This window comes from Halichoerus grypus, chromosome 10 (assembly GCF_964656455.1).
Source record: "Halichoerus grypus chromosome 10, mHalGry1.hap1.1, whole genome shotgun sequence".
In the NCBI taxonomy this organism is placed as follows: Eukaryota; Metazoa; Chordata; class Mammalia; order Carnivora; family Phocidae; genus Halichoerus; species Halichoerus grypus.
The window spans coordinates 20,482,237-20,497,496 of NC_135721.1; the positions used below are offsets into that span (position 1 = coordinate 20,482,237).

General features: G+C 41.4%; 2 protein-coding genes across 3 annotated transcripts in view; one reads left to right on the top strand and one right to left on the bottom strand.

Moving 5' to 3' along the window:
• HADHA (hydroxyacyl-CoA dehydrogenase trifunctional multienzyme complex subunit alpha) overlaps positions 1–7,965 on the bottom strand; it is a 49,700-nt gene extending 41,735 nt beyond the window's left edge. The window contains exon 1 of the mRNA XM_036090251.2: positions 7,744–7,965. Coding sequence (XP_035946144.1) covers positions 7,744–7,810 — 67 coding nt within the window. The 5' untranslated portion in view covers positions 7,811–7,965. The remainder of the gene's footprint in view (positions 1–7,743) is intronic.
• A 91-nt stretch (positions 7,966–8,056) lies between these two features.
• HADHB (hydroxyacyl-CoA dehydrogenase trifunctional multienzyme complex subunit beta) overlaps positions 8,057–15,260 on the top strand; it is a 37,649-nt gene continuing 30,445 nt past the window's right edge. The window contains exon 1 of one of the 2 annotated variants that reach the window (XM_036090258.2): positions 8,057–8,198. The gene's annotated coding sequence lies outside the window, so the exon portion shown is untranslated. Of the gene's footprint in view, positions 8,204–15,260 lie in introns of both variants that reach the window. The other variant, XM_036090260.2, reaches the window with a different exon arrangement.

Genomic DNA, 15,260 nt, shown 5'->3' on the forward strand with positions numbered 1-15,260 from the left:
AAACAAAGAGGAAAAAAAGAGAAGCAAACCAAGAAACAGACTCTTAACTATAGAGAACAAACTGATGGTTACCAGAAGGGAGGTGTGTGTGGGGGGAATGGGTTAAACAGGTGATGGGGATTAAGGAGTGCACTTGTGATGAGCACCAGGTGTTGTATGGAAGTGCTGAATCACTATATTGTATACCTGAAACTAATATTACACTGTGTTAGTTCAAATTCAAATAAAGACTTAAAAAAAGGGTGAAATCAACAGGCACTAGTGGCCATTTATGGAATAGTCCAGTCACACTCTGCTATTTTAAGAATTTCTAACTGAACAGGTCTCTACTGCACTCCAAGAATACTCCTACTCTGGGGATGACAAAGACCAGCTACACTTCTCCCTCCTTCCTAATCACTTCACTACTTGAGGCTCTCCTGCATAATAATGATGAGATGATATTTTGAGCACAAGTCATCACAAGAGAAGTCCCAAGAGAGAGTCTTTCAATTTGGACTATGGATAGAAGGTAGGGAACATTGGGAAATTCCTAGGCAAAAATTCAAAGTTTGTTCTGGGAATTACTCTACGTCCTTTCTACCATTAAAGGGTCACCCTTGCCTTGCTCTAATCCAAACATCTGGCTCTAGGTAGCAACCAAGTTATTCTGGAGGCCGGCACAGGGTCGACATCCCTTAGTTGCAACCTCCAATCTTCTTTAAAAACACCCTGCTCTTTTTTTTTTTTTTTTAAGATTTTATTTATTTATTTGTCAGAGAGAGAGAGAGAGAGAGAGAGAGCACAAGCAGGGTGGGCGGCAGGCAAAGGGTGAAGCAGGCTCCCCACTGAGCAGGGAGCCCAACACAGGACTCGATCCCAGGACCCTGGGATCATGACCTGAGCCAAAGGCAGACGCTTAACTGACAAAGCCACCCAGGCGTCCCAACACCCTGCTCTTTCTTCCTTTGTCTTTCTTTTTTTTAAATTTTATTTATTTATTTGAGAGAGAGAATAAGAAAGAGAGAGCATGAGAGGGGGGAGGGTCAGAGGGAGAGGCAGACTCCCCGCTGAGCAGGGAGCCTGATGTGGGACTCGATCCAGGGACTCCAGGATCATGACCTGAGCCGAAGGCAGTTGCCCAACCAACTGAGCCACCCAGGCACCTTCCTTTGTCTTTCATATTCATGGTTCACTTCAAACCATATCTCCTATGTATTTCTTTCTTTTTACAATTTTTTTTAAAGTAGGCTCTATGCCCAACATGGGGCTTGAACTCATGACCTAGAGATCAAGAGTTGCATGTTCTACCTACTGAGCGGGCCAGGTGCCCCTCCTACACACCTCTTTAATTCCTTACTCCTCCCTACCCACATCTTCCAAACCTTGTCCAGTATCTTAGAAAAAAGTTTTCTTTTTCTTTAGCAGTAAAATAAAAACAAATCATCCCTTAATAATTAGTGAACGTAATAGTGGTACACATGAACCCAGGAATTAGAGCTTTAATAATATCCAGTGGTTCCTTCATTATCTCCTCTACTTGTACTAGCTTTCCCTCAGTATTTGTTGTTTTATTCCTTTTTAAATAAATTATGTGCATGTACCTCTATCAATTCATATACTAAATATTAGCAAATTTAATTTCTTTCCTTTTATTATTTTATTTTATTTTCCATCATGGTAAGTGTACTCTTTAATCCCCATCACCTATTTCACCCATCCCTCCCTCCCACTTCCCCTTTGGTAACCATCAGTTTGTTCTCTATAGTTAAGAGTCTGCGTCTTGGTTTCTCTATTTTTCCCTTTGCTCATTTGTTGTTTCTTAAACTGCACGTATGAATGAGTTCACATGGTATTTGTCTTTCTCTAACTGACTTATTTTGCTTAGCATTATATGCTCTAGCTTTATTCATGGTGTTGTAAGTGGCAATATTTCATTCTTTATGGTTGAATAATATTCCACCATTATTTCATTCTTAATTATTAGTATTAAAACTTTTTTATATCTAATTTTCATTGAAATATACTGCATTTGGACTACATTAGAGCTGCATATGGTCTTGGAATCCACAACATAATTTAAAAGAGTGGTGTGCCTGCCTAATTTGGAAGTGCTATTAAAAAAAAAAAAGGGTTAAAATCCCTAGCAACCTCTCAGCAGCTAAACCTTTCCACCAGCCTGTGACCACCTGTCTCTCTTTCTGCCTAGTCTCTCACTCACCAAAGCCCCTATCTTAATCTGGCTCAGAACTGAGGGATGTCAAACAAGAGTCTTAGACTGCCTTAGCATGCAGTGATAATCAAAGGTAATGGACAATAAAATTAAACCACGTTGGCCATTTTATGTCATGGTAGTATTCTAAATGCAATTTTAAACATCAACTCTATCAAAAATACTCTCTACTTGATTTAGAAACAGACCTTAGAACCATACCCATTTCTAAGTTGATGATGGTCTATATCTGACCAGGAGGCACGGACCCTTCTGGATAGGGAACTATTACACGTGGCAAAAGCAGGACCCAAAAGACTATCCAACATATCCAGCCGGACTGGGTTTCCCATAACAGTATTGAGAAGTGATTCCAGAACTAGGTTAGGCATTAAAATCAGTGGGGGAGGCTTAAATACACTCACAAATGTCTGGGCAACATACAACCTAGAACCACAGAATCAGAATTCAAGGGGGCTGGGCCTCAGAGTCCTTTTTTTTTTTTTTTTGGTGAGAAAAGGTGGTTTTATTTAAAGCACAGGGACAGGACCCGTGGGCAGAAAGAGCTGCACTGGGGTCATGAGGAGCGGCCCATTATATACTTTCAGGTTTGGAGGGGTTAAGGATAGTGCAAGCCTCCCAGGTATTTTGGAAACAAGTTTCCAGGATCCTGAGGGGGCAGCTAGTGATAGGAACGGTCATTTTTACTATTTAGTAGAAACTCAGTCATGAGACCCTTCAGATGTTTATCGGTGGGTCATACGCTTGGGGGAGGATCGCTAACACGTATCTTGGGGAGTAGAGCTAAAGGAAGCTTCCAAAGGAACTTTCATATGTGAAAGTAGACTTACAGGATCCTGGGGAGGGGAGGTCAGGTAGGATTGTCTTTTGCCCTTAGCAAAGTATTAACACTGAGGCAGTTGAGTCCCTAGAGGAAGGTCACTCGGCCTGTTTCAAGGACTTGTCAATGGGCTGTAGGTAGTAAGGAAATTTAATCATTTATCTTCTGCCTTTGTTTCCCACATCATTCCCCCCTGAACAATTTTGACCCTTAAACCTTTAAGGTTGCTGAGGGTGGAAGGTCTCATCTTCTTGTAACTTCTTCCTGCTGAATAGGGGCATAGAGATGTCCCTAGCTATGGGTCAATATTGGTCAGTTGGGGCTTATACAGATATAGGAGTTACAAAAGGCAGAGGCAGCTGAACCCAAGGGAGACTGCACGTGTGGATCTTCCCGAGTGGAAGAGTCCATATTTTTTAAAAAGGAAACTGAAGCAGACAGCAAACAAGTGGGCATGTGGCAGCCACTGATTTGGAGAACCCACCGATGGTGCAGTGGATTCGGACAGGGACCATCAGCAGCAGCCAAGGCTCTTGCTTCCTCCTCCTTTCCCTTTATCCTGCAGTTTTATTTATTTGAGAGAGAGAAAGTGCGCATGGGGCCGGGGGAGGGGGGGCAGAGGGAGAGAAATAATCTCAAGTAGATTCCCCACTGAGCATGGAGCCTGATGCAGGGCTGGATCTCATGACCCTGAGATCATGACCTGAGCCGAAATTGTGCTGGACGCTTAACCAACTGAGCCACCCAGGCGCCCCTGTATTTTTAAGTTTTATTTATTTAAGTAATCTCTACACCCAACGTGGGGCTGGAACTTACAACCCTGAGATCAAGAGTCTCATTCTCTTCGACTGAGCCAGCCAGGCGCCCCTATCCTGCAGTTCCTTAAGGGAAGGGAAGAGAAGTCACAGAAAATAGCAGCTTTACACTGGTTTGAAAGGCAAGCAACATATTAAAAGAAAACTGTGTAGATGACACAAGCACCAGCGTGAGGTGATCTCTGGTTCTGTCTGCATTGTTTTCTTTAAGTAATCCAAATCAGCCCTCTTGAGTGCAAAGACAAAGGACCTGAGAGTCAAAAGACTTAGGTTCGACCATCACGTTTATCATTTACTAGCTGTACAACCATGAACAAGTCTCTTAGTGCATGTCTTACAAAGACAGAAATAAAAGTGATGTAATATTATAAAAGTATCCAAAAGTCATAATGCTACACACAAGTAAATTAAGATAGAAGTCAGCCGTCTCCTCAATCCCCATGCCTCTACCTCTCTAATGATATACTTCCCTTCTCTGCTTTACCACCATTTAAAATTTGAATCATCTGTATTTATCACTCTTCTTTATCGTATCATGGCTCCAACCTTTTCTATAAGGCTTTATCATGAGATTCCATCTATAATGATCTTTCCCTTCACTTCAAAATCCCTTTTGATTTTTATTATTTACTATTCTGTTCTCTAATCACTGCATCTATAGCAGGTGTTTCCCCCAACTAAAGCATAAGCTCTTCCAATATCATCTCACAGTCCTTCATTCAACAACAACAAATCGCCTACCATGTGCCACGCACTGTTCTAGGCACTTGGAGTGAACAAAAAGACAAAAATCCCTGTCTCTGTGTAGCTTATTTTACAGCAGCAGGGGATGATACATATATCGTAGGAAGAATCAGTTCCTACTCAGTAGAGATACTTGAAGAGCTGAAAACAGGCCTGGCATAAAAAGGAGTTTGCCTGTAAAGTGGAAATTCCAGTGGGAGTGGAAGCAGGGAATAAGCAATTCTAGCTAGAACAGAGTAAAGTGGATGAGAGTGGGGATGGACTGACTGGAAATGTAGGGTGGGAGGGATGGGGTGGAAAGACAGCCAAAAAAACAAGAAACATAAATACGTAAAAAAATATGTTAGGAGATAAGTGCTAAGCAAAAAAGAAAGAGCAGGTGAGAGGGCCCGGGCATAGGTTGCACTTTTAAAGACCAACTATTTGAGACAGCAGGTTGGTGTTTGTTAGGTTAGGGTTCAAACCATTTTAAATTCCTACCACTAATCTACCTTTGCTGCACAAACACACCCATATTCACATACACAAAACTTCCTCTAAATTAACAGAGACAAAAAAAGGAGAGAAAATCAGTAAGTGTCCAAACATATCTTGAAATGAATTCAAACCACAGTCAACTAAATCAAGTTGGTAGCTACAAGGTAGATTTGCTTTAGAAATCTAGCCTTACCCATTACGTAATGTGGACAGTTTAGTTCAGAGCAGCTAGGTGAACTTTAGCCTAGATCAACTGTGCCGGCAAAAGAGAGAAACCTTTGTCCTACTTCTTAATCATCTTGATAATTTAACTCAAGAAGATACTTACAAAACCTATAACAGTGGAGAGAGCTGGATTATGCTGACACAAATTTCAAATATGAAAATGTTACTTTGGTTGTAACAATCAACAATTTTTCTCAATATCCAACTTTGGGGGAAGAGATAGGATTAAGGAAGTGAGTCAAACTTAAGTATACATCACTTACTACAGTATTTGCCTCTAATTCATTTCCTGTGAAATTATTTTACCACTTACATATTAGAAATTTAGATTTAGGAGTGGTAATTAAACAAGATATCTTGGCCAAGTTGTGACTGTCATTTGAAAGTCATATTCAGAATTATAGCATTTGTGGGGGAGGAATGGGTTTGAACTTTGAAGATAACAAATAAGTTTCAAGAAAATTTACCCATCCACTAGTAAATGTCATAATCTCATTAAACATTGGCCTTCACCCAGACTTTCAGGGTAAAAGACCAACATGTTGAATCTAAATGGCAATCCAGGTGTGCAGGTAATTTTGAATTCACTTTCTAAACATGTTTTCAAAATTCATAAACTGTTATTCAAAGGGACAATAACTATAAGCCATATTTTCTTATTGGTGAAAACAGTGCAATATATATACATTTACGTGTATATATATATTTCTATACAAAAAATATAGAAAAGCTAAGCTTGTTATTACACATATAAAATGTAAAACTTATTTTAAAAAAAATATATAGAATCAGTTCTTCAGGGCAGGAAAGAGTTAATAGCAGCATGTACTGAGCATTTAGTCTATGACAAATTGCTTTAAACTTAGGATAACTCCTTTGAAGTTCACAAAGCTATTTCACAAATGAGAAAACAGAAGAAATTAATTGTCCAAGGTCACTAGAGAGTAAAAGGCGGAGCCAGATTCAAGCCCCAAAGTCAGACTTCAAATTTAATGCTTTGAATTGCTCTTTCATGCTATTTCTTGTATCTAAGAAAATCCAAAGTCTCATTCATTTTACAGATGAGGAAAATAAAGATCAGTTAGACTAAGGTATTTGTCCAAAGTTACACAGCTAGTGACCACAAACCGCATGACGTGACTACCAGCTCAGTGTTAAACCAGCTGCTAATCCATAAGAAGTACCTTAAAACCAATGCATAGGAAAGTTCAAATATATACATTTGATTTTCATAAAGCCTTAAACCATAAATGTGGAAAACAGAAAACAAAACCATAAGGTAAATTGACCAACTGCTAACAGTTACTATATGTGACTAGTAAGCGAATGGGTGACTTTTTTCTTAACCCTTCCCCAGTCTTTTACATTTCAATTTTTTTGTAGTATTATGATTGGTACACACACACACACACACACACACACACGTGGAAACCAAAGACATTGGTCAAGATTCAGAAAAAGTCTGAATCCAAAATTAATCCCTTAGAGCAGACTCCAGCTACCAGCTCTCTCTTTCAGGAAAAAGACATATTACAAATTAAAATTCTAATTAGCAGCCGGTATTAAGTATAACATGCAATAAAACGTGACATTTCACCTTAACAGATTTGAGACGGGAGGAAAATGCTTGATTTTCCATAATCACCCACTTAACAGCTAATGCAAACTTAACAGGGTACCGTCAGAAACAAAATTAGATTAGTTTTTAAAATTATTTAACATTTTATCCCTTAAGGTAGAGGTATTTGCTTATCTTTTTTTCTATCACCCTGCCCCCAGTGTGTCCACAGACAAGCGGTATTTGTGTATTTAAAAAAAAATATTTCTTCTAGCAAGTTGCAGAACCTCCCCTTGAAATTTAACATACGATACATTCACACTGGGATCACTGGAACTGCAACAGTCGAGCTCCGTATTGAAATGTGGTAATAGGTACAAAAATGGTTTTGAGGGAAAGGAGCTGGGAGTAGCAGTAATTCGCAAGGCTGATTAATTCCACCTAAGAAGCTTTTAAGACAGCTCTTGTTACGAGTAAGGTGCTGTGGAGCCACAAAGATGTGACAGACTGGAGTGTCCCAGTCCTTCTGAACTCCTGATCTAATAGGGACAGGTCCGAAGCCATCATAGAAGAAAATAAGAGGGGCGTGACGTCATAAGTGCGACGGGGAGACTTGCGGACGGTGCCAGACCGGGTGAACTAGGCTCAGAAAGGTTAAGGGTTAAGGAGCCTGAAACCGCTGCAGGACTCGGGAGCAGTGAGAGAGGAAGTGTCGGTCCGCGCAAGGACACAGGAGACTGGGTCCCAAGGGGCACACCCTTTCCCCCATTGAGGGCTGAGTTCTCCAGCGGGGCGGGGAGGCGACAGGGAAAGGGAGACGCGGCTCCGGGGCTACCTCAGGCTCCGCAAAAGTTCTGCCTGGGGCTGCGGGGCGCTCCCAGCCAGGCCTCACCTGGGCAGCGGAGCATCCTGGAGGCAGTGGCGCGACTGAGACTGCCTATCGCCCGGGAAGCCACCATCTTGAGCAGAAGAGGACGAAAGTGCAAAGCGCTCCGATAGGGGCTGCCGAGCGGAGGACTTTTCGGCCTCAGCCTTGCCCGAGCTAGGCGCCCGACGTACTGCCTGACTAAAACCCCCGGTGCCGAGTTGCCGCTGCCTCCTTGCCCTGCCGTTCGCTTCCAGATAACGGGGCCAAGAGGTCGCTTTCTCCATTGGACGGAAGGAGGCCCATAGAGGAGGAGGCGAAGTGCCTGGTTTTCCAGACAGGCGGCCGGTGGGCAGCCTGCGGAGTTCGAGGGCGGGAGTGAAGGGGGTCCTTTGGGGCAGGACCCGCCCCTTGGTCACGTCTAGTCCCGGCACTTGAGTACAAACCTTTCGTGTCCGCCGCGGGAGTTCGAGAGAACAGAGGTAAGGTGAGATGGAGTGTGCGCTTGGCTTTCCGCCTGGCCTTTCCCCGCAGCGACAGCCGCAGTTCCTTTCCGATCTCCTGCGCCAGTGCTCGCGGCCACCTCCCTTCCCCCCGGGGAGTGGAGTTCCAGGGAGCGGGAAGAGGCCCCATCGGACAGCGTCTCCAGGACCAATGCACTTAGAGTAGTAACTGGGACAAGCCTTATGTGTGTAGCTCTGAGCAGCGGTGTCACCGTGTCTTTTAATTTATCACCTCAAGTTAACGAACTGTTTGCTTGTGTGTGTGTCGGCATAAAGCGCTAGGCTATATTGCCCTGTATGTTTTTTCACCCGTTTTGCTTGTATGGGAAGTTGGGATTACCCCATCCCTGCTACTGGGCTGGGGCTCGGTCACGTGACCCGTTCGGGCCTGGCGTGTGGGAGGAGTCGAGATACTCGGAGACTTAATGTTCCTGAGCATTTTCTAACCTGGAAGGGATCTGCCGATCATCTGGTCATTCATCACTTTCACTTTATAGGTGAAGCCCATGAATCAGCGTGAGTGGGCTTATCTGTGGCCACAGGTGGTGGAAATAGGACTAGAGCCTCCGTCTATTCTCGTCACGAGCTCTGCATTGCATAATAGCGGTTTTGTGTTGGAAAGATGAGTTCAAGTCCTTGAATAATGCGATTGATTCCAAACGAAATAACGTTAATTTGCAAAAAGGGTTCTTGATCTCCAGAGGCCCTCCCAACTGATAAGATTTTTACAGTTAAAAGCTTGTCTTCTGGGCGCCTGGGTGGCTCAGTCGTTAAGCGTCTGCCTTCGGCTCAGGTCATGATCCCAGGGTCCTGGGATCGAGCCCCACATCGGGCTCCCTGCTCAGCAGGAAGCCTGCTTCTCCCTCTCCCACTCCCCCTGCTTGTGTTCCCTCTCTCGCTGTGTCTCTCTCTGTCAAATAAATAAATAAAATCTTAAAAAAAAAAAAAAAAAAAAAAAAGCTTGTCTTCTGTCCTCATGCTCTCTTATGCATATAATTCTGTTTAGTGCTTACTATTTAGATAAGGGGTAGTAAATTTTTTTGTTAAGGGCCACATAGTAAAAACCCGTATTGATCTCGTATATTTTTTGTTTTGTTTTCTACAACTCTTTAAAAGTGTAAAAACTCTTTTTTTTAGAAAAATATTTTATTTATTTATTTGACAGAGACACAGTGAGAGAAGAAACACAAGCAGGGGGAGTGGGAGAGAGAGAAGCAGGCTCCCCGCAGAGCAGGGAGCCCCATGCGAGGCTCCATCCCAGGACTCTGGGATCAGGACCCGAGCCGAAGGCAGCCGCTTAACGACTGAGCCACCCAGGCGCCCCTAAAAGTGAAAAAAAACTCTTGTTAGCTAAAGGCCATCCTCTTTGGCTCACTTTTTTGTTCTTTGTACTCTCAGTGAAATCATAAGCTCCATCAGGGCAGAAATGTTATGCTTCTTACTGTGGCTTACAGTAAGTACATTTATACCACTACCCAGTAATATTGATAGAGCAAACATGTAGGACCCTTGCTATGTATCAGGCACTGTTCTAAGTGCTTTGTGTGTATTAATTTAGTTACTCCTCACAGCAACCCTATGAGGTAGGTACTGGGATTATCTACATTTTACAGATGAATTATCTACATCTTACTCTAAGACAAAAAGATTAAGTAACTTGCTTAAGGTCATAAAACTAGGGTGGAGTCAGGATTTGGATTTAGACAGTCTGGTTTTAGACTCTGTGCTCTTTCATTATATTGTGTCTTAATGATAGTGTTAACAGTGAGCTGTTAAGCCACTCCATTTTGCTTTTTTTTTTTTTAAGATTTTATGAGAGAGAGAGAGAACGTGAACGTGGGGGCAGAGGGAGAGGGAGAAAGCAGTCTCCATGGGGAGCTCCTGGGATCATGACCTGAGCCTAAGGCAGACGCTTAACTGAGCCACCCAGGTGCCCCCCCCGCCCCATTTTGCTTTCATTGCTTGCCTAGCACCTTCTTCCTTTCCCTCACTCCCAGGTGCCTGCAACTTTATGCATCTTTTCATAGTTACACAGCCAACTCCAGCTTACTCTGATCCAGTTTCCATGCTTCTCAAATCCTTGAGTCAAAAAGGTCTATTTCCTAAAACTTAGAGCAAATGACAATAAAGGTCAACTCTTCCATAGGGTAGTTCGCTTAGTCTTTCTTTTGAAACGTATTTTTAATCAATTATTGAACTAATAATATTTTTCAGAAACTACAGAGAAAATAAATACACCTGTAGTTCCACCACCCAGAGATAACTACTATTAACATTTTGCTTAAAAAAAAACATAAACCAAAACATTTTGCTGTGTATTTTTCTGGACATTTTTTATGCACTTGTATATTTTTATATATTTAAATATTAATATATGGCGATTTTAAATGAAACTAGAATTATACTGTACATGAAAAATAAAACGTTCGGGGCGCCTGGGTGGCTCAGCAGTTAAGCATCTGCCTTCGGCTCAGGTTATAATCCCGGGGTCCTGGGATTGAGCCCCGCGTTGGGCTCCTTGCTCAGTGGGAGGCTTGCTTGTGTTCCCTCTCTCGCTGTGTCTCTGTCAAATAAATAAAATTTACAAAATTTTTTTGAGAAGATAGAAGAATATAAAATGAAAGCTCCTCTTTATTCCTTCCATATATAGACTCTTAGCTTTACGGACTTTGTTTTTCTTCTGTCATAAAAATGGTGTCTTACTGTACATATTGTTCTGCAGTTTGTTTTTTCATTTAATATATATTGTGGACATCTTTCTATGTTAGTATATACATGTATATCATGTTTTTTATTTTTCTTTCCAAACTGCTGCACAGTGTTCCATGGTATGTTTGTACTATAATTTTTTTAACTATTTCCTACTGATGGGCATTTAGATTAGTTCCAGTGTCCAGTGTGCTACAATGAACATCTTGAATATTTCTATAGGCCAGAGATCTATGTATGCTACACATACATCTTGAGTATTTCTATAGGTTAAAGAACAATTATGGGGCGCCGGGGTGGCTCAGTCATTAAGCGTCTGCCTTCTGCTCAGGTCATGATCCCGGTGTCCTGGGATCGAGCCCCGCATCAGGCTCTCTGCTCGGCGGGAGGCCTGCTTCTCCCTCTCCCACTCCCCCTGCTTGTGTTCCCTCTTTCGCTGTGTTTCTCTTTGTCAAATAAATAAAATCTTTAAAAAAAAAAAAACAATTATAAGAATTATTGGGCTCAGAAATTCACAATTTAAATTTTGTTAGATAATTAAAAATTGCCTTCCAAAACCTTAGCAGTTTATGCTTTTATCAACTGTATATGGAAGTGCCTAAATCCATTCTTACTAGAATTACGTGTTAACAATGTTAATTTTTTGCCAATTTTACAACCCCACAATGATACCTTGTTTTAATTGAAAAAAAATTTTTTTTTCTTTTTTAAAGATTTTATTTATTTATTTGACAGAGAGATAGAGAGCACAAGTAGGCAGAGGGAGAGGCAGAAGCAGGCTCTCCACTGAGCAGGGAGCCGGACGTGGGGCTCGATCCCAGGACCCCACGATCATGACCTGAGCCGAAGGCAGCTGCTTAACCGACTGAGCCACCCAGGCGCCCCGAAAAAATGTTTTTATTGTTAGGTTGAACATTTAAAATTTTGTTTAACATTTTTATTTCTGTGAATTGCTCTTTTGCTTTTTTTCCTTTAGTCATGTATCAGTAAGGAACCTTTCAGTTGCAAATAACAAAATTCAACTCAAATTGTCTTATTCAAGGGGTTTGTTGTCTAACAACTGGAAAGCACAAAGGGAGGATGGGTTTCGGATATGATTCAGTTAGGGCTCTAGTTTCCTTTTCCGGAAATTCTCGGCTCTGTCCTCTTTTGGGATCGATCAGCTCTGTGCTTAGATTAGCTTTTTTCATGTTTGCAAACTGTGGTAGCTGTGCCAAGCCTCAGAAGGACAGATTTATGTTCCAGAATTCCAGGCAGAATACTGACTGGAATGTAAGACTGACTAAATTATTATCCCTAAATCAAGTCAATACTATGCACCATTGTTTTAGGCCTTGGTTACCTGAACCAATGATCTAGGCAAAGAGAATGAAATTATTCTGATTGGTTTAAACCCTGGAGTTGGGCTGGATTCAATCCCCTGTAAACTACATATGGCAATTGCATAATGGAGTCAAATGGATATTTGGGTGAAAACCACAGATTCCATTATAGATTCTCTTTTGTCTATAATTTGTAATAGTTCTTTATGGGTTATGGATATTAACCCTTTGTCTGTTTTATGCATTACAAATATTTTCTCTGAATCTATATATATATAAAATTAGATTAATCACATCTGGAATTGATTTGTACCTGTATGAGTTATGGACCTAAAGTTTTTTCCAGATGATTAGCCATTTCCCCAACAAATTCAGTGAAAAATTCATCTTTTTCCCCGCTTATTTGAAATGTTATCTTTTTTTTTGAGACAGAGGGAGAGAATCTTTTTTTTTTTTTTTTTTAAGATTTATTTATTTTAGAGAGAGGGACAGTGGAAAGGGCAGAGAGAGAGTCCTAAGCAGACTCCACCCTGAGCGTGGAGCCCATTGGGCTCTGTCTCAGGACCCTGAGATCATGACTGGAGCCGAAACCAAGAGTCAGACGCTTAACAGACTATGCCACCCAGGCTCCCTTACTTAAGGGAATTTGTATCTAAGACTGGTGTGACATGTGTACCTTCTGCAAACAGGGGTGCTTATCTCATGGGCCTGTTTGTGTCTCCGTGGCTAGAGTCTTTTGAATATCCCTAGGCTGGTGAGCCTAGAGTTTGGATTCCTTCTTCTCTTTTCAAACCACATATTCGGAAAAATGTGATCTTTTTTTTTTTTTTTTTTTTTTTTTTTGAAGTCATAGGGCATCCTCTTTTTAGTCTATAAAGACCCAAGAGAAGTTAAGGCTTTTATATTATCTATTTTTTTTTTTTTTTAAGATTCCATTCATTTATTTGGGAGAGAGTGAGAGGGAGAAGCAACTCCCTGCTGAGCAGAGAGCCGAGGTGGAGCTTGATCCCATGACCCTGAGATCACGACCTGAACTGAAAGCAAACGCCCAACCAACTGAGCCACCCAGGCGCCCCCATATTATCTTTTTAAGGCTTTTATATTATCTATTATATTTGTGTAACAGATTACCCCAAAATTTAGCAGATCAAAACAATAAAAATTTATTATCTCATACAGCTTCTGGGGGTGACTTAGCTGGGTTGTTCTGACTTTATTTCTCATAAGGTTGCAGTCAGAATGTTGGCCAGGGCAGTCGTCATCTGAGACCTTGCCTGTGCTTGAGGATCCACTTCCAAGCTCAGGTGACTGTTAGCAGGTGGCAGTTCCTCACCACGTGAGTCACTTCATAGGGCTGTTCAAGATGTGCCAGCTGGCTTCCCCCAGAATGAGTGCGTGATTGGAGAGAAAGAACAAGAGCAAAGCTGCAGTATTCCTTATACCTTAATCTCAGAAGTGACATGCCGTCACTTCTGATATATTCTTTTTTTTTTTTTAAAGATTTTATTTATTTATTTGAGTGAGAAGAGGGAGAGTGAGAGGGAAAAGCAGACTCCCCGCTGAGCAGGGAGCCCAACGTGGGGCTCGATCCCAGGACCCTGGGACCATGACCTGAGCCGAAGGCAGACGCTTAACCACCTGAGCCACCCAGGGGCCCCTCTTCTTTTGTTTGCACAGACCAACTGTGGTACATTGTTGGGGGTGACTATACAAGGGTATAAATAAATAAATAAAGGTGGAGATTATTGGGAGCCATCTTGGAGGCTGTCTACCACCGCCTTCATAGGCAAATTTCACCAGCTTATTCTTACCTTTTTTTTTTTTTAAGTTAAAACGTATTTCAAAATTGAGAAATTATAAAAGATGGACAATGACCAGTCTTCCTTACACCCTGTCCTCTAGTTACTCAGTTTCCTTCCTTTTTAATGTGTTATTTCTACCTCAGGGATATTTTATATAGATACAAGGAAATATATATATTATTTTTCCTCGTTTTGACATGAACAGTAGTAGCTGTATACTATTTTACACCTAGCTTTTTTCACTTAATACAGGTTAACAGTGTGGTTCCATATTGGTATATAACCATTTCCTTATCTTTCATAGCTGCATAATACTTCTTTGGGTGGTTGTAGTGTGGTTTACTTAATCAATTCCCTATTTTTGGTTCTTCTGGTATTTTACTATTACAAACAGTGGTGACATGCATGTCCCATGTGCGTTAGTAACGTCCTGGAAGTAGAAGTGGAATTGCTGGATCAATGCAGTTACAGTTTTGACAGTTAATTGGCAAATTGCCCTCCATAGGGATTGCCCCAGGTTGGCCTCTCAGCAGCAGTATCTTTGTGCATACTCTTAGCACACAGAGTAAGTCAGACCTTCCAGTCTTTGCCAGTGTCACAGGTCAAATATTGTATCTCTCTGGTGGTTTCTATTTGCATTTCTTTTAGGAATGAGTTTGAACTTCTTTTCATATATCTAAGAGCCATATGTTATTTCCATTTCTATGAATGGTGTGTTCATGTCCTTTGCTCGTTTTTTTTCTTCCTGATTTGTAGGAATTCATTTTTTAAGAATTTAGGGGAGCAGCTAATATATTTTAAATATTTTTTGATATGTAGGGTTTTAATATTTTTTAAATTATTTTGAAACCGTAGCAAACTTATTAAAAAGTAGCAAGTGAGGGGGGCCTGGTGGCTCAATCAGTTAAGCAGCCAACTCTTGGTTTCAGCTCAGGTCATGATCTTGGGATTGTGAGATTGAGCCCCCCATCAGGCTCTATGCTCAGTGCAGAGTCTGTTTCAGATTCTCTCTCCCACTCGCTCTCCCTCCAGCTCACACACTCTCTCTCTCTTAAATAAATAAAATCTTAAAAAAAAAGTAGCAAGTGCAATGCACAAACTTTTTTCTTAGAGCATTTGGAAGTAAGCTGCTAACAGGACACTACACCACCCCTGAATAGTGCACTAATCACAATACAGCTTTCAAAGTCAGCAAATTAACATTGTTG